The 27,117-nt window shown below is 41.9% G+C and overlaps 4 protein-coding genes across 14 annotated transcripts in view; 2 read left to right on the top strand and 2 right to left on the bottom strand.

Annotated features, from left to right (window-relative positions):
• The window catches only part of BRCA2 (BRCA2 DNA repair associated), a 53,858-nt gene extending 52,480 nt beyond the window's left edge, over positions 1 to 1,378 (bottom strand). Inside the window, exons 1-2 of the mRNA XM_063439115.1 lie at positions 1,334 to 1,378; positions 198 to 309 (exon numbers count right to left, since the gene is read on the bottom strand). Coding sequence (XP_063295185.1) covers positions 198 to 258 — 61 coding nt within the window. The 5' untranslated portion in view covers positions 259 to 309; positions 1,334 to 1,378. The remainder of the gene's footprint in view (positions 1 to 197; positions 310 to 1,333) is intronic.
• Positions 1 to 27,117, top strand: part of LOC134571246 (uncharacterized) — a 516,374-nt gene that overhangs the window by 109,003 nt on the left and 380,254 nt on the right. The gene's annotated exons all lie outside the window — the stretch shown is intronic.
• ZAR1L (zygote arrest 1 like) lies at positions 2,843 to 8,491 on the top strand. The gene is made up of 4 exons (XM_063444870.1): positions 2,843 to 3,481; positions 5,991 to 6,083; positions 6,519 to 6,593; positions 8,163 to 8,491. Exons 1-4 carry the CDS (start codon positions 2,858 to 2,860, stop codon positions 8,304 to 8,306), a joined length of 936 nt encoding a protein of 311 aa, XP_063300940.1. The 5' UTR covers positions 2,843 to 2,857; the 3' UTR covers positions 8,307 to 8,491.
• Positions 16,049 to 27,117, bottom strand: part of FRY (FRY microtubule binding protein) — a 434,727-nt gene continuing 423,658 nt past the window's right edge. For all 11 annotated transcript variants that reach the window (XM_063429398.1, XM_063429404.1, XM_063429371.1 and 8 more), the window contains 3 exons: positions 20,298 to 20,408; positions 19,220 to 19,422; positions 16,049 to 17,604 (listed from right to left, as the gene is read on the bottom strand). In XM_063429398.1, coding sequence (XP_063285468.1) covers positions 17,346 to 17,604; positions 19,220 to 19,422; positions 20,298 to 20,408 — 573 coding nt within the window. In that variant the 3' untranslated portion in view covers positions 16,049 to 17,345. The remainder of the gene's footprint in view (positions 17,605 to 19,219; positions 19,423 to 20,297; positions 20,409 to 27,117) is intronic.

The following is a 27,117-nucleotide window of genomic DNA, read 5'->3' on the forward strand; positions in this document are numbered from 1 at the left end:
TTTACTAAATTAGTATAAAATATAAAGTTACCTATAATATCTTTGTGTATATGCTTGTATACAGAATAAAATGCAGTTTACTGCTGTAAACTCAAAATGAAGAATTTTTGTATTTTTTTTAAATGCGGCTTTCAAGAACACACACAGAATACAGTGTTTAGTATATCGCCACAACTCATTCGAATTAAATACCGTACCTGAATCGCTGCAATGTTCTTTAAACAGTTCAAAGAAAAATGGTCTATCAACTTGAGCCATGGCCAATGTTCATTCAAGAGCATTACCACGTGCAACGTCCAAACAGGAACCCTGGAAATAAAATAGGATTTGCTTGTATAAAAAAAAATCTACAGCAATGAGTGTAGTTTCATTGTATCTGTCCACAGTACTTTAATTCTGGGACAATGAAAATAAGACTGCTGTGAAAGTAAACGTCTCTGATCTGCCTTTTCTATAATACCTCACAAAAATAGAAGGCAGCATGTAGCTTACAAACAAATAACATGTGCCACATTCTGCCAGCATACTCTATTATGAGTCTCCATACTTGCATTTTGCCATATTTCAATTAAACAAATGTCTGGACAGAATAACATTCTAATATTGAGCAGTACTGCCAAGTAAACTGAATTATTGGGACGCATGTCAGTGCTTCAGCATGGTTATAACAGACAAATGATGCACTTGTTTCTGCAATGGCTTACCTCTCAGCACCTCTTCTGTTATGGACTACACCTCTCATGATGCTTAGCCAGCCATGTACACCCTTGTATTGAATCTCTAAACTTCCCACTCCAGCTATTGTGTTGTAGGTTTGATACAATGTAAGGTGTCAATAGGTCACTGTGAACAGAGACTAGCTGGAGTGCAGGAGTTAACCCCCGCTATACCATCTGTGATACAATGTAAGGTGTCAATGTGTCACTGTAAACAGAGACCAGCTAGGAGTTAACCCCTGCTATACCATCAGTGATACAATGTAAGATGTCAATGTGTCACTGTAAACAGAGTCCAGCTGGAGTTAACCCCTGCTATACCATCAGTGATACAATGTAAGGTGTCAATGTGTCACTGTAAACAGAGACCAGCTAGGAGTTAACCCCTGCTATACCATCAGTGATACAATGTAAGGTGTCAATGTGTCACTGTAAACAGAGACCACCTAGGAGTTAACCCCTGCTATACTATTAGTTAGCTCTGTAATTGCTGCATTCCAGTTCCAACTGAAAGCTATCAATGTGAGCTGTGCTGCTGCTGCTGCTGCTGCTGCTGCAGCTGCTATTATTATTATTGTTGTTGTTGCTGCTGCAGTGGTTGTGGTAGCAAACTTTACCCATCACTGATCGAACTTCCTGTTACTGCCTTCTGTAAAACCCCATGTCCCGCCACCAGCTCAAACACGACCTGAGAACGTCAGGTGATGTCATGACGCACCGCATTCACGCTCACAGAGCAAAGAGAAAGGGCGGAAGTGCTCCCATGACTCTGGCTAAACATGCTAGAAGACGCCACTTCCGCCCTTAATCCACTCATTCATTCATTCAGGATGGTTCAGTTTGAGTTGCAGATGAAATAATGCCTGAATCTCTAAAGGAGACAATAAGTCCCACATTGATGGGGAAGACTTGGGCAGACATGGCTGACATTTTACTATTCCATCTGATTCCAAAGATGCTTAGGCAGCCGGAATGGATGGGGATGAGGAGTTGTGCATTCTACAACAGCTGGAGTGCACACATCACATGATGCTGAATGCTCACTAGGTTTAAATAACCATATTTCAACTGAATTGGCCTTTAGTGAATATAAATTTGGTTGCAATGCATAATTAGTGAAATTGTGATAATCTGGGGCAAATTGGGATTCTAGTGAATAACTACAATGTATTTATTTGTTTACTAAACACGGAGCTGGAGAACAGACATTGATATTGCATGTTTTGGGTCTAAATAACCAATCTTGGTGAAAAAAATGCAAACAGAAACTGAGAATTATTTTTCTTACTTGGCTACTTTAGTCTTAGCATTTCATTCATTAAACTTAGAAACTTAGTGTTGAATTCAAATCCAGTTCGCAGAATTAAAGTTAAAATAGCCAAGCTGTGATTGTAGATAAATTACACAATGTCTCCAAACTATGTTCATCTTGAACATATTGCAATTGACAATAATTTGGGGCTTAGTAAAACAAAACAAAAAAAACTTTAAAGGAATACTCCAAGCACCTCTGGTAAAAAGCCAAATCATTAACAAACAACTTGACTAATAACTCCTGGCACCATAACTACTGCACTGTGCTGTAGTGGCTATGGATGTTTTGGAGTGTTTTTTTTAAATGTTCTAATCTCTTTATCGTTTCTCTACAAATTTCTAATTTAACGAATGAACAAACATTAGGCATCAATGTCACTTCTGAATTATTCATATAAACCGATTCACAAATTACAGAGTAGCAGTTTTCATGTACTGCCCATCAGTATAGATAAAACAGTAAAACATCTGAGGTCAGGAAATCCTACAGGGATAGTAGTTTTATAGAAGAAAAAAAAAAAAAATACCAGGAAATATTTTAAATACTGACCCATTGAAAGGACAGATATAGCCTTTTGGCTGTTTTACAAATGGAGATACACAGAAATTGATGTAGGTTTTACAGGCTGGGTAATATGGCAGACCCCTGTCCCCGTGTGTCAGTAGTTTATTACAAGCAGTAATTAGGGGATAATTAGAGAATAATTAGTACCAGGTGATGATGAGATAATTAGAGAATAATTAGTACCAGGTGATGATGGGGTTAATGGGGCAGTGAGTGTATAAAGTTATGGTGCTGGGATACCCCTCCATAGACAGCACCCAGCATGGCGGGCTATGTGTACACCCCATATAATGCCTACCAGGGGTATGGGGCAGGATTCGGTCAGGCCCATCACGGCCCCGGCTTACAGCCCCCAGCCAAGTTTAAGCAGGCGGGCTGGAAATCAGGAAAGTCCTTGGACCCAGCCGACTACCTGGATAACTTCCAGCGGGCCCAGCTAAAGGCCATCCTGTCCCAGGTGAACCCCAACCTCACCCCGCGGCTCCGCAAGGCCAACACCAAGGAGGTGGGGGTGCAGGTGAACCCGCGGGTAGAGACCGGGGTGCAGTGCTCCCTGGGGCCCCGCACCCTCCGCCGGCCTGCCCCCCCTCTCAGCCCAGTCAGGGCTCCCCTGCACTTTACACGCCCCGTGGCAGTCTACTCCCCGGTGTTAGACCGCAGGGTGTTCCCGGCTCCTCCTGGAGGCCGACCAGCCAGGAAGGAGCCTCCACCTCCAGGGAACGCCAAGCCAGGCCAGCCCCCGGCTCCACACCCAGGCAAGGCCCCGGACAAAGAGCCTGAGCCAGCCAGGCCCCAGGAGCAGACACCAAGTGGGAGCCAGGAGACCGGCAAGGTGGAAATCCTGGACAAAGAGAACCGGGAGGAGCAGAAACAGTCCACCTTCCAGGTAATGGGGGAATTAGGCGGTGGGGGGACTGAAATGTCCAAAAATCAGATACCAGGGCTGTAGGACACTATTCCATTAAATGGGAGACCTGGGTGATTGGTTCAGTGTCATGTCTTGGCTGCTGAGCATCATGGGATGTGTAGTCCACAACTGGTGGAGTGTTAAAGGTTTGCTATGACTAGGGCAGTGTGCCTATAATCGCCTAAATGGCCAGATACATGGAAAGCTTGGTCAAGGGCTAGCACTTTAAATCAACAATCCAGGTAGGGGTTCATCCCATGACAAAGGGTTTAATCACTCCTAATTGGCCTCCCTAGAAACTGTACTGCCCCGCTACAAGTCTGTAATGAATGCTGTTGCAAGGGCAATCTCTCTCTTCGCTCCTCACATTGGCTTCCTGTATCCTTTAGGAATCAACTCAAAATACCAATCCTTGCCTATAAAGTTCTAAACCTCTCTAGTCCCGTTACAATTCTTTACCAATTCATAGGTACCCTTCTTGGTGGTCTGTCCGTTCTGTTGATGACTTTTCCTTATCCCCAGTCAGCTGCTCGCGCTTGTAGGACTTCTCAGCGGTGGCTCCTTTCCTTTGGACCAGCCTGCCTATCTCCATCACTCTCCCCTAGTCTTCAATAATTTAAGTCCCTCAAAACCCATCTCTTCAGGAAAGCTTATGGCCTCAGAGTAACTATTTCACAGACCTGTCTCTTGCCCTGTCCACTCAACTCCCAGCTCTACTACTTTCCCACCTTGTCTGGTTTCTGTCCTTCCTATTCTGGTTTTATACCCCACCTCCCTGACTGTAAGCTTGTTTGAGCAGGATCTTCATTAACCTATTCCTGTAACATTCTGTGACCATCTCGCTTATTGTTACAATTTCCATTTATACTATTGTAGAGTACTGCAGGATCAGCTGGCACTATATAAATTATGTTGGATGGTGTTAGCACCATGCCCTGTGCCTGTTGTCTCATTAATCCATTGAATCTAGGAAGTAAAACTGCAGAAGATACATTTTATGGCACAAACTGTAAATAAATTACAAGTTTTATTAACAACTGCACAAACGGGAACCATTAGTGTGGGCAATCCATGTGAAATGCCCAGTAATGTGGTAATTTTGACAAATACTTTTGTAGTGCTATTCTGCTACAAAACTTAAACTGTAGCAATCGCCAGGGACAGTCCATTGATGCTTTAGTGGCTTTTAGATCTTTACCTGATTTGAGAAGTGGGATGTCTGTCTTGTTCAATACAGAAACTCATTCATTGGCAGTGCTCAGATGAAACTCTTGTAAAATTTATTGAATGGCTGCGTTACCATCTGGCGTCTTACTGGGGCCGATAGGGTGGAGTATGCCCAGATCAGGGGACACACGTGGGGGTGCCTGGCCTGCAGGGCAGGACCATGCCTTACATACCCTGACCCTCCTTTCCCAAACCCGTACCACATCTGCTACCATATCATGTCAAACTCTACCTGGAGCAGGAAGTCTGATAAATCCTTTCCTCTCTACTTATAACTTAAACTCTACTCTACTTGTATACATATCTATACACGCTGATACTCAATTTACCCACTAATGCCACACTCTCATCCTGGCTGCAACCGCTCTGAGCAAATGGGAAATAACTGACCAATAGCTGATGCAAACGCTATGTATACCAGCGATGCATCGGTGAAGGCAGACTCTTAATAGCTCGATATTAAGATAAATGGGGTGGATAGGATTGTGACACGTTGTAGTCATTGTTACCACATTAAGGTTCGCACTTGCAAAATGTAATCAAATATGTTACCTTGTGGGACTTATTGCTTTGAGGGTACACCTGATCTTGCCCTTACCTCGCTATTATGCAGCACCTGCTTTGCCAAATAAGATCAGTATGACCCCTGGGGGAAGGAGTACAGGGAGGGTATGGTGCTCACGAGATAGGCACATTGTACACAAAATTACTCCAGGATGGGGTATGAGCTGATGCAATGAGTGATATAACTATTTTAACTATGTTCACATTACATCGGATATGGATGTTTAAAACTTGTTATACTGATGCTGATACCTCAGAACCAAAATCTCACATACTTTGTTGTATATCTGTCCCTATGTTTAACATATGTCTTGTATTCGTGCTTTCAATGCAAACGGGACCTGCGAGTCCCTACGATTGATGTTGCTTGATTTGGTATATCTTGTTCTTTCCCAAAAATACAATAAAACAGATATACAAAAAACATCTGTCTTAAACTATGATATAACTTGATGCCACTAAAGTGCCTAGTGGGACCCAGTTTAATGTCAAGCTGCCAAGGGTTTGACAGCATTATGCTCCAATGGTATTAAGGCACTTCAGATACCTTAATCACTACAGTGGGTTTTTTGTTTAAGTGCTTTAGTTATTTGTTCAATTTCCAGATCAATTTTTTTTTTCCTCTAAATTACCACTGACTTGATTGCTCTTCAGTGCTCTAAAATGAAGACTTGTAATCAATCACTTCTCTCCTTAGTTCCTTGAACAAAAATATGGCTACTTTCACTGCAAGGAATGCAAGACTCGATGGGAGAGCGCCTATGTTTGGTGTGTCTCAGGAAGTAACAAAGTGAGTAGAATTGTTTGAACAAAGTTAAGTTTGTGCTTTTTTTCTTTCATATTTAATACTTGTAAATTTAGCCTGGTGTAAGTATTAATGACAAGGGCAGTTATACCATAGACAAGGGGTAGGCAACTTTCGGCACTTCAGATGTTGTGGACTACATCCCCATAATGCTGGCAAAGCATCAAGGGAGGTGTAGTCCAAAACATCTGCTGTACCGAAGGCTGCCTATGCCTGCCCTAGACCATTGAAAGGATTGAATACATTAATTCTCTCTGTATATATTACTTTTATAGGCTGGTGCTAGACTTCAAAGTCCATGTGTAAGGTCACACAAACTACTCAATTTGACCTCAAATTGAAACCACATTTTAAAAAAATTTTTTTTTTTTAATCTAGTCTTTATCATTGCGTTTGTCTAAACTTGCGCTTCTCTTCCAGGTTTATTTTAAACAACTTTGCCGCAAATGCCAAAAAGGATTCAATCCATACAGAGTTGAAGAAATTCAATGCCAGGTTAGTTGTGCTGGGTACCTTGTCCCAGACAACCCTATGTGTTAACTGAGTGACTTATAAAACTGCCAGCTGCAAAGCGATCATGTGAAAGATCCTAAAACTGAACGATTTTCACTCAAATGGACACTCCAGGCACCATAAGGCTGCTTCTTTAGCCACACCCCCCTCACTAAAGAAAAAGGCTTCCTTATGAAAAATGTATGCACTCTCAGCCACTGACGGATCTGAATGATCTGAACTACAAAATAACCTGTATTAGGGAGACCTTTAGTAATCGTATTACTACTTGTTTTATAGTTGGTTATATAGTGTGTATATAACCAAACCAGGAAGTAACAGACCAGTTGTCTGAAAGCCAGGGAATGTAACTGTTAATTTATGAAAGTTCAAAGTTCTATTAAAATCACTACATTTTGTAAAGTGAGAGCACTCTTCACACTTTAAGCAAGTCATCAAGCTGGCCCTTTTACTAGCTTCACTAATGGCATTTGGCTGCATTGTGCCATAGCTTAAAGGAACACTATAGTCACCTAAATGACTTTAGCTAAATAAAGCAGTTTTAGTGTATAGATCATTCCCCTGCAATTTCACTGCTCAATTCACTGTCATTTAGGAGTTAAATCATTTTGTTTCTGTTTATGCAGCCCTAGCCACACCTCCCCTGGCAATGATTGACAGAGCCAGCATGGAAAAAAACTGGTTTCACTTTCAAACAGATGTCATTTACCTTAAATAATTGTATCTCTAAATTGAACTTTAATCACATACAGGAGGCTCTTGCAGGGTTTAGCAAGCTATTAACATAGCAGGGGGTAAGAATCTTAATTAAACAGAACTTGCAATAAAGAGCCTAAATAGGGCTCTTTACAGGAAGTGTTTATGGAAGGCTGTGCAAGTCACATGCAGGGAGGTGTGACTAGGGTTCATAAACAAAGGGTTTTAACTCCTAAATGGCAGATGATTGAGCAGTGAGGCTGCAGGGGCATGTTCCATACATCAAAACTGCTTCATTAAGCTAAAGTTGTTCAGGTGACTATAGTGTCCCTTTAATATACATGCCTAGTCTTGGTGAACCCTTGCACACACCGGTAACTTATTTTAGACTTAATACTCCATGCTTCACTGTAATTGCCAACTTTATTTTTAAAAGTAGCCTGGCCCCTATTAGTTTAAAAAAAAAAAACAGAAGGCTCCATTTCATTGATTTGGTTTAGTGCATACTGTCCTTCAGCACTCCAGATGTGTACTAAATCTTCCCTGATGCTTTGAGACTCCATCTGGTATGCCAAAGGTTGCCTAATTCTGCTCTATAGTATATTTTTTTTAAAAAACTTTTTTTTTTTTTATTTGGTCCCCAAATAGCCAACACTTATGAAACAGTCTATTCTCCTAGTATGAATGGACCTTTCAGCCATATACATGCACCTCGGCCTTAGACAGGGTGCTTCTGTGCAGGGAAGAACTAATTTGATGAAATAACTACCGTATTTTAGAAGCTTTGACTTGACAATTGTCTAATGCTATTAAATGTAACCCTGTTAAAATGTTCCCTTTTTATTTTTTTTATAGGTATGTTCAAAAACACGTTGCTCTTGTCCACAAAAGAAAAGGCATATAGATCTCAAAAGACCTCATCGACAAGAACTGTGTGGCCGATGCAAAAACAAGAGACTCTCGTGTGACAACACCTATAGCTTCAAATATATTGTTTGAAGTGGTGTATCTCTGTAGAATCATGACTTGGCATAGACTCATGGCTTTGGACCTGGCATTGTAGACCGGATTAAGGATTTCTGTATCTGTTGTAAAATGGCAACACTTTGTATACACTGTAAATAAAGCTATTTAAAAATAAAAACTTAAAGTAAATTAACCTATGGAAACTACTGCAAGCAATAAACTATTTGCCTAAAAGCTGAGGAGTGGTTTGTTTGTGGGGTTTTTTTTTTGCAAAGGAACACAAGCATGTATTCCTGACACTAGTGTGAACCCATTTAGGTCCATGTCCCCCTTTCAAAGCAGTGAAAAGATGTTTAAACTTGCATTTTCTCCCACACAATGCTGATTAGTGCTGTGGATGGCAAGGGCTGAAGTCATCAAACTTAATGATCCGAGCAAATCCAATAGGAAAGTATTGGAGGTTATTGTACTGCACAAATCAGCATCGAATCAAAGCTGCTCTAAGGCTGTTAAGCACCTCCATGCAGAGGGTGGAGATGAATGCCACAGGTTGAGACACTCTTTTAACTAACACTGCAGGGACATGCTATGTTAAGCTGTAGTTCTGGTGCCTAGTGTCCCTTTAAGATTAATAGAACACTACAGGGTCAGGAATACAAATGTGTACTCCTGACCCTATAGTGAGTGCATGTTTCTGTGGCCCCACCCCATTTAAGTTTTTAAAACTTAACTCAGTGCCACAATGGTCTGCTGGTGCTAGTTCAGCCCATGCAAAGCGTGGAGTTGCTGAATTGCATGCAGCACCTCTAGTGGCAGTTTAAGTAACATTCTGAAGAGGCAGTTTTTAAATGTGGGTGAGAAGGAAGGCGTGCAAGGACAAGCTACAGACACCAGATCCACTCCATTAAGCTGTAACTTTGGTGACTAGTGTCCCTTTAATTAGAATTTGACCTCTAAACTTGATGTAATATTCTGCTCTGCAAAGTGGTCCAAATAGCAAAATTTCTCCTCAAACAAGAGGGTAAAGGTCTGATCTTGGATAGTATGAAATGGTGTCAATATTTTCTGTACTTATGCTAATTCACCAAAGCAGAAATCACACTTCTGCTGCCACACTAATTGATATTAATAAATGTCCTGTGGGAAAGCACCTCAATAGAATTGGCATCTGAGAAATAAACTTGTAAATGTCAGCACCAACGCCGTTGTGGATGAGTTATCCCTTGCAGATGGGAGGTAATTGGTTGGTCTTTTGGCGATTCTGTTAGACTTGATCAAAAACTTGTTTCAGACCATGTCCAAATCAAACACCTTTTTAATTCACAGCCAGATAAATTAATCTGACTTACCTGTGGAGTCCATAGTTAAATCTCACCCAGACTGTCGTCTGTGTGGAATAAAATACCTTTTATTTTGAGCAATATTTCTATCTGCCAATTGTCTCTGCTACCTTTTAATTATCCAACAAGGCACACTAACTCTTATGTTGATTTTGGTACTTACAATGGCACTTTAAATTCGGTGCATTCTTTGGCTACCTACAAATTCCGACTCATTGTTTAAGATTTATTTTGCCAATAGGAACATATGTGAGGTATATCAAAATCTTACAATGTTGGATTGCATTTGGTGTAGAAATGTCAGATGCACACGAAAATGGAGCAACTGATCTGTTCGATCAATGTTTCTTCTAGGAAAGGTTATCCTGGTGAGAGGCCATAGTCTTGATATCAGTAAATTTGTATGAGATGTAGTTAAAACCATGTGAAATAACCGTTATTTAACAGGCATCTAAAACCTGATTTATTAAAGGGAACACTGCTATATTTATATATTTGAAATGTGACAGCTCTACCAGGCATCTGAATATATAAATTTGTCAATTTCATGCCGTTTGTCTTATGAATTAGGTTTCTTTCAGCTCTGCCGTAACCAATCAACACAAATGGTTATTAGAATGATTTCTTCCATAGCTGGCAAATGCTTCAATGAAGGCAAAAAAGTGTACCACGCATTCGGTGTTTTCATTTCCTTCATCTGTAATTTAATAATTGTACATTAACTGATTTATATGCAGCATGTATAATGCTGTTTATGGATTCAGATTCGTTTTACATGAAAACAAAGCATCTGAATTGCTGAAATTCGTCAGAATTTATATTCGGAACAAAACGAATTGCACATGTCTAACCATCACCAGAGCTAGATAGACATGTGCAATTCATTTCGTTCTGAATGTAAATTCGGACGAATTTCGGCAATTCGGTTGCTTACGAATGTCTGAAGTGCTGAACTGAAGTGCTTCAGAATTCCGGAAAAGGGGCAAAACAAGAGAGAGGGAGGGAAAATTACAAGAATATACTAATTCCTTTTATGCAATGTAATGCCCAATCCAGTTTCACTATTCCCTGTCTAATGAAATGAGCACATTTTTGTGATTGATGTTAGAGGACAGCCAATTAATTGTGACTTTGTCACTGATACTTGGCCAATGAAGGCACAGAGAGTAATTGAGGTGGGATAGCAATAAATCAGGCTGTTGGCTTGCATTCATGTGACCAGACGGCAGGCTAGTTGTAATTGCACAAAGAGAGTAAGAAAGGTAAACAACATTCCATTTACTTTACTTGTTGCAGTCTTACGGAGCCACATTGCTTTTACGTGTGTGTTCCAGGGATAGAGAGTGAGATTTGCCTTTTTTTCCTTCTGCAATCTTCATTCTGTTTTTCTTTTTTAAGAGGGGGGTGAGAGAGTGTGTGTGTGGCTGTGCAAGCTAGTCTGATTGCCAGGGTGTCTCTCTGCTGCGCTGTAACTTTACTGCAGTGATTCATTTTGTATTTTTTAGCTGTAACCAGAGAGCCTGATTGATTGCCAGGGTGTCTCTCTGCTGCACTGTGACTTTGCTACAGTGATTAATTTCGTGGTTTTTATTTTTCTGTGATTTAATTTAAATAATTACATAACACAGAGGAAACCATAATGGATCGTCCACGTCCTCAGAGTCCTCACATTCTCCCCTCAAGCAAAGTGACTGAGGAAAATGGTAGCCGTCACGTTGCAGTTTCTCCATCAGTACTAGTGTTAAGAGGCAGAGCACAGGTAGTGGTACACATGCTTCCTCTTCAACTCACCTGAAGCAGAGGCAAATGAAACAGCAGGAGCTGCTAGTGCTTCTAATTCCTGCAACCAAAGCCAGCAGTAGCACTAGAAAGAATTCAAGCCCAGTTAGCCCACCAATGAAACTGAAGAGGGCAGAGATGGAAACTGCATTTCCCAATGTCCAGCTATTTGGCACCAAAAAGCAGCAGCAGTTGCCTTCCAGTAGCAGGGTTGAGAGGTCCCCTGGGTCCACAAAGCAGCCACCATCCAAATCTCACAGACGGCTGTTTACTCCCCTCACAACCACCAGCATTGCTAGCTAGACATAGGATGTCGTAAGAGGTATTGGTGCATATGCTCTTACTTTGGGTCATTCAAAGGACAACACAATTTAAGAAAATATGGAGTGGACAATAAACTGCCAGGGCAAACTCCTCTGATCCACCCAGGGGTCTGCCCACTTAGAAACAACTATATATGATAGATATATAATGAGGATGTTGGATTATCCAGAGAGATATTTGTATTTTTCAACAACTACTTGTTATTTATAAAGGGTAAATATATGTAAGGATTGCTTGTGTTTTCTCCCATTTTATTTTATGGACTGTTTTGCAGTTTGTTATCTGTGTTTCTGTATGTCATTTATTTCTTTTTTTTTTTTGTTTTGAATATGTTTATTAGAGTCGCAATAAAGCGTAGGCAGACATTGTACGGATCGGCAAAAACAACACATGGTTGCCTGCACAGAGGCATATGTCAGAATAGGCAAGCAAGAAAGTAGATTGGATGTACATTGACTTTGCGACTTGTGGTACATCAAGGGTATTTGACAGGTATATTAACGCATTATACAGGCTTTTTAGTCATAGCTTTTTATAAACATGCTATTAATTAAATTAAGTGTACATAAACTTTGCGAGATTTGTTTTTGCTTTAGAGAAAACCTAAAAATCTACTAAACTGCGGGTAAATAACCAAGAAAATGTGTCAGTACTGTGCCGGGTAGCATCGCGCCTAGCTTAAAAGCTCTTTGTATATCTAGCTGACGTGGAGAGAGCATGTTAGCGTGAGCGCGGCTTAAACACTCGTCCTAGGGTGTCAAAAGTTTAACATAAGGGGCATATTCGTTTCTTTGCTATGGCGCATTATTATTTGATATAGTGATCTGGTTATCAAGTATGCGGCAAGAGGCAACTCCACAGCCCATAATGCAGCAATCAATTACCATGTATGCAGCTATACGCAGCATCACTCTCAGTGCATAGACCGCATATTTGATATGATATAGTATCTAATGATTACATGTCTAAAAATTTTATAGCATAAGCAAATTATAGAAGCTTTTTAGTCCTCAAAAACCGCAGAACTTGGAACAGAAGCTTAATGTGCATAAGGCATGATGCTGCAGATTGTACCGCTTCCTATAATGCTTTTCAGGTAAGTAGTAATGTCTCTCACTGGTTTCAGGGCATTTCTCAATAGCTGTCTGATGAGGGTCTCCCCTGGTTCGGCCGCGGTGCGTCTCCCATGCTGCCAGGACTCCATCTGTCCCCCCCGGGCCGGTCCCAACCCAGCATCTGAGTCCTCTGCAGCGCTGTGGGCACTCGGGGGTTGAAGCAGATCACTTGACTCCCCACACCTAGAGTCCGTAGGCCACCCACTCCCTGCACCTCCCCATCGCAACCTCAGACCCAGCAAAGCTTGTGTCCCGGTGTCTCTCCTGTGCTGGCCACATACTTAGGGCCGGTGTGCGCCGCTCCCAGCCACCGGTCCGCCGGAAGGGTCGCGCTGTCCCGCCCCACCGGGCTCGCTGCAGCAGGGAGATAACTCTCTGGGTGCCCTGAAGACCCAGAAGCTTGGGCACTCACTTTTCCTGCCGGCCAGAATCCGCCGCAGGGGGTCCATCGGGCGCCCCGCAACACCACCTTCTGCTCGGTCCTTCCAGGTCGGCACCCCATGGTGAGCAATCTTCATAGGGCCCCTTGCTCTGACGTCTCGGTCCCTGTCGGGGTGCCCCCTCATATGTGGGCTTCCTTTCCCCAGTTTCATTGTTCTTGTCAGCTGGCTGGCCAGCCAGTACTTGGCCATTGCCAGTTTAGGCGGTCAGCACAGAGCCCGTGCGGGGGCTCCCGCTGCGGCCTGTGTCGCCGCCATGTGGCCGAGATAACCCCCGCCGGCCATGAGGGGGGGAGCAGGGCCGCGCCCCGGGCCGAGGGCCCACCACGCCTGAAATGCTCTTCTCGTGGTGGGGTGATGGTGCACCTTTCCGCGGTGCCATGCTGCTGGCAACGGACGCTGCGTGTAGGTCGGGCTCGGTTCTCCCCGCCTGCTCTCAAGCAGTAAGGTACGTGCGGGTAGCTGGCGTGTACCGGAGCCTCTCCTTCGTCGGAGGGCGATGCGGATTTCGCTTTTTAAGCAGTCTGGGACCGTAGAAAGGCTGTTTCTTGAGGTTTAATGCGGGAGGCCATGTAGATGGCGGTCAGTCGGCCCGGCCCGCCCCCCCTATTTCTGTATTTTTGTACCCAGCACTGTGAATCCTTTTTGCCAGATTAAATGTTTACTTAATCAGCTTGTGTCTTTGTTATCTATGAGCTCACTCTTCTGAGGAAAGCTCAGGTAAACACGTTACCAAAAGGGTTAATTATATATGTCTGATCAGTAAAGTAAGGTTGTGATACTATAATTATACTGTGTGTGGGGTATCCTAAGACGCCCAGATATAAAGTCTTGGTGGTGGCAGTAAAGTGTGTACTAGGGTGTTCGTGTAGAAGGGATTGCAGGGGTTAATTTAGTGGTTGCTGGGACTAGCAACAGGTAACCCGGGGTCTGGTGTCATTAACCCTTTCATTTCCACACTGTCTCTGCTGGGCCAATAGCCGACGTTCATGACAGCATCCTTTTAGGTCAGTGTCAATGTTTCCTTAAAGGAACACCAATTAAAAAAATATACGGTATAGTATATATTTATCAATATATATTTATTAGATGTGTTTGTTTAGCTTACTGGGCCCTAATTTAAGTAAAGAAAGCATTTAAAAAGCCATTAAACTTTATTTCAGCTCCAGGCAGGGCCGATGCAAGACTATTAAGCGCCCTAGGCAAGACAAGCTACTTGCACCCTAACAAATACTCACTTTGTGTGTCTCTTTCTTCTCCCAGACTCTTTGTGTGTCTTTTTATCCTTCCTTAGCCCCTCTGTGTGTCTCTTCCCCCTCCAGCACCTTAGTGGGTCTCTTTCCCCCCCCCCCTCCCATCCCCTCTGTGTCTCTTCCCTCTACAGCCCCTCTGTGTGTCTCTTTGTCGTCGTCTCCAGCCCATCTGTGTGTTTTTGTCCTTTCCACCTTCCCTGTGTGTCTTTGTCCCTCCCAGACCCCCTCTCTTTGTCCTAGAACCTCTCTGTCACCCAACCCACTTTCACTCTCCCCCCCCCCGAACCTTTCCATGTCTCTCTCTAAACTTCCAAGCTCTTCTATATGTCTCTCCCATTCAGCTCTCTGTGTGTCTTTTTGTCATCCACAACCCCTTTCTGTCTTTGTCCCCAAGCACTTCTCTGTCACCCAACCCCTTTGTGGGTCTTTTTCTTCCATCAGACCCTTTCTGTATCCCTCTTCACCCCCAGCCCTTCTGTGTGTCTCATTCCCCCATCCCCTCTGTCTCTTTGTTCCTCCAGCTCTTCTGTGTCCTCTCCCCTCAGCTCTCTGTGTATCTTTGTACCCCAAGAGCTCTGTGTTCCTCTTCATGTGTCTCATTAATCTCCCCGAGGCCCTCCATGCATCTCAGTGACCCCCCAGCCCATCCATTTGTCTAATTAACCCCACCAGCTCCTCCATTAGTCTCATTAACCCCCCTGCCCCTTCATTACTCTCATTGCTCTCTGTTCTAACGCAAGCACGTGCAATGAAGCCAGCGTGCCACTGTCAAGATTTGCCCTGCTTGTGGATGCATCCATGAGTGGAGGACGGCCAGGAGGTGGATGTTACAGGAAGAGCAACACCCAAGAAGTAGTGCTGGAATGGAGGAAAAGTGAGTAAATCTTTACATTTTACATTGAATATACCAAGTATCTTTATGATCTATAGTGTATTCAATGTATATGGAAGCAATTTAACGCGTCATTTTTTCCATTGCAGGTTCACTTTAATCCAGCTGACGCTCTGCTTGAACCATTACAAGTTACACCATAACATTTCACGTTTTTATCGCTGTATATTTCTGCAATGGTTGAAAAAACTATGTACAATTACGCACCAATCTATACATGAAAATAATGCTTATGTTTTTTAGCTGCACATTTTTTGTTTCAAATAAAGTGTGGTAAAACTTTTTTTTCCCCTTAAACTGGTATTACTAAACGAATAACTTGCAAGTAAAAGTGTTCATGAGCTCTTTTTGAACAGCTAGTGTCTATCTTATTCCTTTCTCACTTGACTCTCACTGAATCATTTTACAAGCAGGCTGTGAGTGGACACGATCTTATAAAAAGCAAAAATGAATGAAAATCAAAGTTGCAATATAAAGATTAACTGATTTGATCAAAACCAGAGTCTCTTTTTTTTTTTTTTTTACTTTTCCTACATAGTTTTCTTTTAAGCCTTCCTCTGTAATACCCTTTAATGTGATCGGAATAAAATATAATGCAAACCTTTCACAAGAAAAACAAGAACTCAGACATGTAGCGACAGAGTCATAGATTGTATATTTCAGTGAATGTACTCAACAAAAATAATCTTAATTACGCCACAAAACTGAAGTTTATGTACAGAGTGAATAAGTTAACACAGAGTGTGTGAGTGGAAGGGCTTCAGATGTGCAAAAGATTTTCATGCAATCCAAATCACACTGTCAGCAGAAAATTCAAGGATGCATATATGTGTGCGTACAGTGTGTGTGTGTGTGTGTATATATATATATATATATATATACACACACACACAAACACACACACATAAACACACACACTGCAGTTCAGTTCCACTTAAAAATAAAATTAAAAACTCCATAATATTTAGACTTTTTAGAATCCAAACATACATAAAAGAAAATGATGCATGCGTGATGAGAAAGATAAAGTCAGTCTTTAAACATCCACTTTCCGAATGGTTGTTAAATCATATCATACCTTTCTTTTCATACTATAAATATACATAAAAGCAACCCTTTCATAAAAGGAAAAAAAAAATCCCCCAAAACCAAAAAAAACATAAATAAAACGAAACAACAAAAAAAAGAAAAGAAGCCAGGATCTGGAAGAAAAAAAAAAAAAAAAAAGAAGAAAAGAAAAGAAATGATGATCTAAACCTTCCTAGGTAATTTGACCCATTCATTTCATTACTATATGATCCCGCAGTACCTTTCGAACAGGGGGTCTAGGAAATGTCAGTCATAGCAGCATAAGATACAGTAATCATTCTCAAATTACAGTGTACAGGATAATTACAATCTCATTACAATCAGCCTTTACACAGGCTCTCAGCTATTGACCAATAATAACAACCAGTATTCATCTGTGGCCAGCCTCATTCTGCCTGTTGACTGTCCATCCAGAGAAAATAAATGATAAAAAGTATTTCGAGAGCAACAAAAAATATATATGTACATTCTTTTGTAAAGAGAACATTGCACTTTTTCCACTCTAAAGTTAAAGGTTTATAGAACGGAAGGAATATTCAGTATATTAGACTTTGGTATGTAACAGAAGTCATTTCTTCAGTAGTGAATTATAGTAAGATGAGAACAGGGAGGATAACAAGAAGTAGATCATCCATGACTGCTGTTCTACTGCTAGACCATGGTTCCTGTAGTATTGCTACAGATTGGATCAGTCTCCTTCTGTTTCATAGAATGTCTTAAAGTTAACAGGGGTGATAAAAGCCTGACCAAGTCTACGAAGGACCATGTAGGTACTGAAGGACCTCACACCAGCAGGACATTGTACTCCACCCGAAAGAATGGATGGGCACCAGTGTCGTGTCAGAGACTGGTGCCAGAAACACTGGAATCAGGGAGAAAAGTGGAGATGACGCGGTAATTCTGCGCCCTACGAATCATGTCTCGAATCTCCATGTTAAGGTCCATTAGCTTGGTGCAGATATCAGTGAGGTTTTGATTGGAGCCCACAAGAGCGTATGTACCGGTCTGACCCAGTGTCTGATGGCGAAAATAGATGTTCAGGAGAGTCTGGACCTCATCATCTGCGCTGCTGCCAAAGATGTCATTAGGCCACAGTTTCCTAGCATGCAGAAAAAGTTTAATTAGTATCCAATATTCAGACTTTTTCCTGTTAAAATAGAACACTTATATTTGCAATTGACTTGCAAGATCTTTCATTCAGTAATCTATCTATTAATTCACAGATTTACAAAACAATTGGGTTAGAGGTAAGTATCAGTTAAAGGAACACTTACACTCTCGTAACAATTTCAGCTCATTGAAGTTGTTATGGGTACAGGAGTGTTGAGGCACTGTCTTTTGCAACATTTCAACCCTGAAGTGGATACTCCCAACTCCGCTTCCTTCCTCTCTGCCCCCGTAATATGAAGAAGTTTTAGCTAGATGGCCGGCGAGAGGCTGAGAGTATCCCTATAACATCTTCAATGAGCTGCTGACATTGTTATGGTTGAGGGAAAGTTCCCATCATGGACTGTGATGTACAATCTCTGTGGTAATCAACAATAAGAAGCCATTTTTATAGAAAAAGCGGTGGGATCTTATTGATTATAGTCCCATTAGTATTTTGGAAGTTTTCATAGCCTTCACTCTTACCTACCCATCCAATAAATGCATACAGGAAACATGTAACTATACAAAATAGAACTCTATTGGAAATGTTATCACACGATTGGCCCTTCATTTCAATTGGTAGATTATATTTTCGTTTTACAGAGTATGGTGGTAATGCCATCAGTGCAATAATCTCCTTAATTTAGCAGACACTGAGCAGTACAGAGGGGGCCAGGAGCAGTGCAGAGTAATACATGTCCCTGTCTGCCAGAAATGAGTGGGGCTTAATTTCTAGGTGCGTCAGCTGCTATTTCCTATTTTAATTCAGCCATCTCAGTAAAAGGTATGGTGGGACAGGAGCTGAGGAGAGCGAAACGACAAAATGTGTCTCTCCAGCTTCTCTGCAGGCATATCAATATCAAATAGAAGATGCTGCCAATGTGACAAAGCTCGGTCAGACTGGAAATGAAATGTTCTGGTGTTACACTAACACGAAAGGAACATTTGGGTCGTGGTTTATTAGGATGTCCCAAAACCTTGTGTTGGTATTTTTTTTCCATAATACACGGTTCATCATAATGTATTAATTCTCTCTTTCCTGTATCATATAGAGAGAAAGTGAGAATATGATTCATGCTTTTATTCCTTCCATCATTTAAATCGCCGCACAAACATATAACCATTGTTCCATTACTTTGTTCTAATATTTCCATTGAGAGGATTTAATTTAAAGGAAAATGTAACTTTGTAAATCCATACAGGTGTTACTTCTTGGTAATAATTATACTTATTGTATCTCAAGTCTTCAACTATTCTGGAGAATCGCTCACCATTCACCAGAACATTTACTGAAGTCTTCTCACCTCTTTAGTCAATACGATGCGGTTTATTCAGTTAAAATTGAGTAGTGTTGAGTTGACATCTGATTTGCAAAATTAAAGCCAAGGCAGCCAACCCTACTACGATGCTTTCATAATTTAGTTTTTTTTTTTTTCTAGCAAGAAGTTGTCAACTCATCATTTATTTATCAGGAAATCTACTGAACCGCTCGTGAGTATACAAATGATGGGTTTCCCTGATCCCTGTCTGTAACAGCTCGTGTAGTTGGAACAGAGTAAGCTCACCTGCAGTGCCGAATTTGTCGTAACGCTCTGCCAAGCTCATTGTTCTTCAAACACTCCAGCATAGACTGTATGGCGAACTCTGTGGAGCTAAAACTTGCTTCGTAGGGAGGAGGATCTGAAGTGAGAGACTCAGTTGCTATATATACTGTTGCCTCCTTGAGGTTCTTCTTCAGTTCATTGAGTTCTCTTGACATATTAAGCAACTACAACACAACATAAAACACAAATTAAATTATGCAGATTTATTGCAATTGATCATTACACAAGTAAGCCAATTGTTAGAGGTCTGCAGGAACATCATGTTCTCTGCTTGTTATAAATACTGATGTAGACAGCAAGAAATCGGAGGTCTGAATAAAATAAAGTCATGCCTGATCACATAGTCACATTAACAGTTGTCCTATTTAGATCAGTTGTTTTAGAGGGCATTTTCAGCATTTGTTCAACTTGAAATTTAGGCTATTGCTCACTTTTTGACTTCTGTGCTATAAAAATATAGGATGGTACACAAACTATTTTAATAACAGTGCCACTTTCATGCTATGTTCTAAATACGAGTCTCCAATATCTCTGACGCTTGGCCACTGGTCTGAAATTTAGTAATTTCTTAATAGTTAGAATTTTGGGGTTTCTCTCCCCCCCCCCTTCTATTGTTAAATTCTTGATTAAAAATATGTATTTTTCCAGTTTAGTCAGTTTCACTGTAAATAATATTTAACCATGCTGTTTGTGCGCTAAGGTTTAATATATAATGTTTATTTTAATTTTACAATGTAAACACGCTAATTTAACCTCATACTTTGTAATCATTGAACTTGTATGTAAAATCTGAGAATAAAGTTATTCGTCGCAAAATAAAATCAACATTTTTTTAATGATGAAATTCAATAACTGTATTTTGTTAGTTATATCAACACGATCATTGATAAAAAGACAGGATCCTATTGATTTGTAGGACGTAATCGACAGTACGGACGTTTTTTTACCCAGGATCCATACTGTATATAACGCAATAACTGTGCAATAAGAATAGCTTTGATAAAACCGTATTCATGCTATATAAATAAGTCTGACATACCTCAGGCATGGAGCTTACTTCGTGGACCTGTCCAATTAGTTTACAATAAGACTGAAAAAGCAGTAGCAGTTGGAAGTGAAGCTTATACAATCTTTGACAGAGCTCCAATTGCTGGAAAATAATTAGAAGAAATCCAATCAATAAATGCGATATTACATACACCTAAATAGGAAAATAACCAGAAATTGCACTTTATAAAATAAAAATTATTTGAAGCCATTGTGTATTTGATTACAATAGCATGGCATGTGATGATGTGCTATAATAAATTGCCGTTTTATCCATCTTTAAATTAAGGAAAAAATCCTCAGATAACACATTAGGATGCCTGAAGACGGTTCTGGGAGCAGTTTCTCCAAAATGGCGACCTTATACATTTTTGACCTCTCTTCACCCGAGGCGAGAATGTGTTACTAGGCTAGCTAGGTGATAATGCTTTCTTTCATAGTAAGGTGCTTGGGAGCGATGATTATGTATAAAATATACACAGTGGATATTTGTAATGTAAACAGCACAAGAATACCAGAAAACAGCATAACAGCTCGTTCTAGAGCCTCGTGGTGCTTACATGAGACTTAATGAGGTCAGGGGTTGGGAAAGCCAGCAGGTATAGGAAATGTTTGTGACCAACAGATTTACTATAAAGTGTATCCGTGTATTGAGTCTTCTACAACAAATTGTTACTAGACCTGGATTATACATCCACCTTAACCAGACAGCATTTTATTCTCAAGGCGGTTTAAGAGACTGCTTTGTCATGTACAGTTATTTATAATCTATCATGCAAAGCCTGACAAGGAGAGAGATGAATGACAAGAATTAATGGGACAATCACTTTAAAGGGACAGTCTAAGCAACAAAATTGCTTCATATTAATGAAGTGGTATAAATAGTGCTCCAGCAGACATGTAAAAAAAAAAAGGCCCTGTTCACAATTTGCAATTCCTTAGATTCCAAGTATTCCCACTCTGAGCACTGTGTGTGCATCCTGTGTACCTCTGTAGAAAGCATTGGATCAGCAGATTGCACAGAACTGCTGCAGTAAGGATCGGACAAGAGTCACATGTTTACAGTAGGAGGGTCAGACTGCAGTGGGGTGTTTGTCTCGGCGCTGGAGATATTTAGATTTTTATTAGTTATATTTTGTTTATTTTTTGTTATAATAAGGGGGTGGGGGGGGGGGGCATTTATCTAAACAAATACACAGAAACAGTGGACTTAAAAAAGAAATAAAATAAAAATAAATTAAATACAGAGTTTCTTTTAAAGAAATGAACACCGATATGCTCATATGCTCACAATACCCGCAATGTAACATATGGTTTATTCTACTACAAAGCTCCTGTCTCACTTATGCATTTGTTTTGAATTCTCTGCTTGCATGCTGGGGTTTCAGAACCTATTCCTGTAACAATCTGCTTTAAGTTGTTTTTGTAATTATACATATTACTTGTTGCTTTCAGCATGGCGTAATTTGTCAGCACTGTATACATACATGATCGGAATCTATATACAGTATACACAACTATTTTTTTTCTATGTCTGTTTAATCACAAGGATTGTCAAACGCTGGCTCTCTAGTATGTTGTTGGACTGCAATTCCCATAAAGCCGAAGTGCCGTAGGGGTTTGAAGTACTATCCCTTTGGGTGGTAAGTAAGTGGGTATCACATTGTGTTTGTAGACTTTTACTGAGAAATTTCAATAACAGAACCCAAAGTAGCACTGTAGTGTGTGTCACATTGTATCACATTAATTTACTTATAATATACCATATACTTATAACATACTCCCAGTGCTTAACCAGGACAGTAGTTCATAAGTATTGTTTTCAGTTTTTTTATTCTCTACAGAGACCCAAATCACATACATGGAATTAGCTTAGTGATGTATTCTCCAAATAATAGATTTATCTCCGTGACAGAAGCTATGTACTATGAATTATGTGACGAGTCTTTCCTTGGAATCCAGAATGGTCTCCATTGCAATATGGAACGTGTAGCTGCAACAATTAATCTACTGCGGGCAGCTGTCTGGGGCTAATCATTGTTAAAGCGCCAACCTATTCCGTAGTGCTGTACAATGGATGGATGAGACAAACAAAATTGTAGCTAGAAACGAGTAATGAGAAGCCCTATCAAATGTCATGGGAAGCATTATGTTGGAACTGGCACCCAGTTTTGGGACCGAACCTTTAACTGACGTTAAAAACCACTTAGCTAGAATGTGCAATATGTTAAACAAGGGGGCAACCAATTTATATATATATACACATGGAAGATACCTTTTAAAGGCTAAGGCAGAATATAATTTGGAATTATTATTTTAAATATTTATTGATGCTACACTGTTTTTATGTTAGCACATCATTTGTACAATACTGTTAAGGGTTTCAGGGGTTTGAAGGAAAAGAACTAGACATTCTAAACAAACTATACACCGACTGAAAAAGGTTCATATACCGAACAATGTAAAAGAACGTGATAATATATACTAGTGCTATATTGCTAGCAAAACATATGTTGCCTTCCTCTTAGCTCTGAAAACGTCAGACAGCTGTCGGCATTCCAGACACAAACGCACGTGACACTGTGGGAAAAGGAATTTGAGAGAAGAAAGAAAACTCTTGTAGACTTTCTAGCCAACAATTTGCTTTTCTTCACACACCCTCCAAACATCACATGATTTTCATCAGGAAAAGCATAAATTGCTGTTTAGCTGCTTACACACATTACACACATTGGTCAAGTTGTTTGTTGTTTTTTTTTTGCGTTCATACTTTTTTAGTAGAAATGTTACCTTTTGACACTGCAGCTGTTATGAACTACATTTCCCATAAAGCTTAGCTAACCAGCCACCGGTAAAAGCTGCAGTGCCAAAGAGAAGTCATTAACATGTAAAGAAAAGGCTGAAGGCTGCATATGATTGTGCATTAAAAGAACACAAAGCACCATGACCACTACAGTTTATTATAGATGGCATGAGACTATCGGGCTGAGTTCTGTCAAACCATTTTGGAGGTAGCCCCACTTGCGAGGACGCTGACTGGACATGAAAACCAATATTCTAGAGCAGAATTTTGCTCTGTTTGTATTAGGTACTACATTCCATTCCTGCTCAATGACAGATTCATAGCTTATTTGCCCCCACAGCTGATATATGAATTGTTCAATATTTTCCAACTCTTCACTAAACTAGTGATTCTTATAACCTGAGCTGAGGCCCAAAATTAGATTCCAGTACTGTTTCAGTTGGTCATCAGTGGTTGGAACAGACCACCGGGCAACTGGCCACTGTAACAGCACATTCCCAAATGTTATGAAGACCTATCTGACACTGATTAAAACCTAACAAAGCTGTTTTGTTGAATTCTTTTGTGTTATATATTATTGAAAAAAATGTATTTAAAAATTTGTATTTAAGGGCGGAGCTAAGCAACCACACAGCCCAGACGTGCTCGGCAAGAGCTCCCATGTCTGGGGACTAAAATCGTGGTAATATACCCCAAAATCAAGACGTTCGAGCCGCAGGCCACGACAACAGTAACCAGGTGAGGCTGCTGCATCAAATGGTGCCTCTCTCAAGCGCCAGCACAGCCAACCAGACACACTGAGGCTTGCGGCCTACCAGAGACAAAGCCACGGAGAGACGGTCGCTCTCCGGGTACAAGTTCAGCGACTGGATCCTCAAACTCACCCTCTCCCCCCTCCCCGTCTGGTGGGGGTTATCCCGGACTCCACAAAGAACGGCAGAGGAGAGCAAACCACACAGATCGAGACACCAGACTCACACAGAGCACCCAAATGCCTGACCTCGTGGCGCGTCCAAGATGGCGGCTGTCAACTCACCACACACTCAGAGCCTGCCTCCAAGCCACAGACCCCATCAAGGAACTGCCGCTTACTCCCTGCAACGCCTTGAGGAAATCTTCTTCCGATTCTGGGAGAAACTCGACCAGCGGGTACAGGCACGTGCCAGTGAGCAAGGGCGCAATCAGCGGGGAGCATACCCTCAGGCGCAGCAACTACGCATCCATGCACCCCTACTCTCCATAGCCCACCTGGGCTAATGCCCGGAAGCATCTTCCACAGCGGCGGAGGCTCAAGCACCGTATACGGCAGCAGACCACCAGGCCCCCCGGCACTCCCATGCAAGGAAGAAACTCGGACTCCAGCAGTCACCGAGTTAGTGGCACAGTGATGCAGGCCTGTTTATCAGCCTGGGGCTGGAGGGCCACCCTTCCCTACACCTGCTCAGTTGAGGCCCTACATAGACCACCAGCAGACACCAGCGGCTTCCCAGCGGAGGGAGTCGGATGAATGAGACAGCCACACACTCGCACCCTTATGCCCAAGGTGCTTTCCACACAGAACCACCGCACACTTTAAATGGACATGAGGACCCACTTACCCGGGACTGCTCCAATTCAGGCTCAAGGCACCCTTCACCCAAAGTTCCAGATGGACGGATAAGCACTCCCAAACGAAACTGGACATGTAATTATGTGAGCTTCTACTGGCATAGCCCATACACTCCAGACCGGCTATATAGTGTTATACTTATCACTTGTCTCTAACACACGACCACACTTTAAACCACCCTGTCACTAACAGAACACAATTGCACACGCCAACCAAGCTCCTGATACACACAACATATCTCATATCGAGCTAGTCTCGTTGTCAAACACTCTTGCTCTAATGTCACGACATTCCCGAAAGGCATAAACGCTCATACCATGCAACTACTTAGTCCTCTTGGCTATACTCAGTCTGCCAAAAATGTTGTATTATTGTATTGATGTCCGCAAGTTTGCTCTCTAAGCGCTGGTTTCACGTTAAGATATATATGTCTAGCTTCACTCTACACGTATTACTATGAGCTACTTCAATATCTTATTATTTAAAAAATGTGCATGTAATCTTTCATACCCCTCCGTTATAATCAATGAAAATAAGCGTGAGGATTGCCGTTGGGGTACCCCACGTGTGTTGTAATATCTTTATGCACTGCAAAAATAAAAAATAAATTGTATTTAAAAAAAAAAAAGGGTCATTAAAGGGACTCTATAGTCACCATATAAAAGCAAGAAAGACAGGTCCCCCAGCCTTCCTTCTTGCTTTTATATGAACTTTCATTCATTAAAAAAAAAAAAATCGGTGTTTTTATATTAAAAACTTACCTCCGTTCCAGCGCCGAGCTCCCCGCTAGGCCGCGCCCCCTTTTTCGTCAAAATGACGAAATCGCGGGGCCCAATGGGACGGCTTCGCGCTGGACCAATCGCGTTCTTCATAGAGCGGCATTGAATGCCGCCCTATGAAGAACCTGAGCGCTTTACCGCGCATGTGCGCGGAATGCGCGTTCGCGAGCTGAGCTGTCTGACTGACAGCTCAGCTCGCTTTCTAAAATTATCAATAATAATTTAGGGCCCCCACCCGCCCTGTGCGGCGGGTGGGGGCCCTAAAATTATAAATGAGGGGGGGACCTACTGTCCCCCCCCCGGCCCCCACCCCTGTGCGGCGGGTGGGGGCCCTAAAATTATCAATGAGGGGGGGACCTACTGTCCCCCCCCGGCCCCCACCCCTGTGCGGCGGGTGGGGGCCCTAAAATTATCAATGAGGGGGGGACCTACTGTCCCCCCCCGGCCCCCACCCCTGAGCGGCGGGTGGGGGCCCTACAATTATCAATAAGGAGGGGGACCTACTGTCCCCCCCCCGGCCCCCACCCCTGAGCGGCGGGTGGGGGCCCTAAAATGATCAATAAGGGGGGGGACCTACTGTCCCCCCCCCGGCCCCCACCCCTGAGCGGCGGGTGGGGGCCCTAAAATTATCAATAAGGGGGGGGGACCTATTGTCCCCCCCCGGCCCCCACCCCTGAGCGGTGGGTGGGGGCCCTAAATACAAAGGGGGGGGGGGACCCTAGTTAACCCTCCCCCCCCCAAAAAAAAATATCTCCCTACCTACCCCCCTCACCCTAAAAATAATGAGGGGGGACCATTAACTAAAAACCTGTAAAAAAATGAGATAAAATCAACTTACCATTCGATGTTTTCTTTCTTCTAAAATCTTCTTTCTTCAGCCCCAAAAAAGGCCAAATAAAAATCCATAATAACCGACGCAATTAAAAAAAAAAAAAAAAAAAAAACGAGCGCAAAAAAAAATAATCCATCTTCACCCATGGAGGGCTCCGCGCAGACTGAGCTCCGCAGGGCGGGGGAAGGCTTATAAAGCCTTGCCCCGCCCTGCAATTAGGCTAAGAACACTCTGATTGGTGGGTTTAAGCCAATCAGAGTGCTCTTTGTCATTTTACAAGCGTGGGAAAGTTCTTTGGAATTTTCCCACGCTTGTAAAATGACACAGAGCACTGTGATTGGATGGATTTCAAGCCATCCAATCACAGTGCTCTGTGTCATTTTACAAGCGTGGGAAAGTTCTTTGGAATTTTCCCACGCTTGTAAAATGACACAGAGCAATGTGATTGGATGGCTTGAAATCCATCCAATCACAGTGCTCTGTGTCATTTTACAAGCGTGGGAAAATTCCAAAGAACTTTCCCACGCTTGTAAAATGACAAAGAGCACTGTGATTGGATGGATTTCAAGCCATCCAATCACATTGCTCTGTGTCATTTTACAAGCGTGGGAAAATTCCAAAGAACTTTCCCACGCTTGTAAAATGACAAAGAGCACTCTGATTGGCTTAAACCCACCAATCAGAGTGTTCTTAGCCTAATTGCAGGGCGGGGCAAGGCTTTATAAGCCTTCCCCCGCCCTGCGGAGCTCAGTCTGCGCGGAGCCCTCCATGGGTGAAGATGGATTATTT

This window comes from Pelobates fuscus, chromosome 1 (assembly GCF_036172605.1).
Source record: "Pelobates fuscus isolate aPelFus1 chromosome 1, aPelFus1.pri, whole genome shotgun sequence".
NCBI lineage: Eukaryota > Metazoa > Chordata > Amphibia > Anura > Pelobatidae > Pelobates > Pelobates fuscus.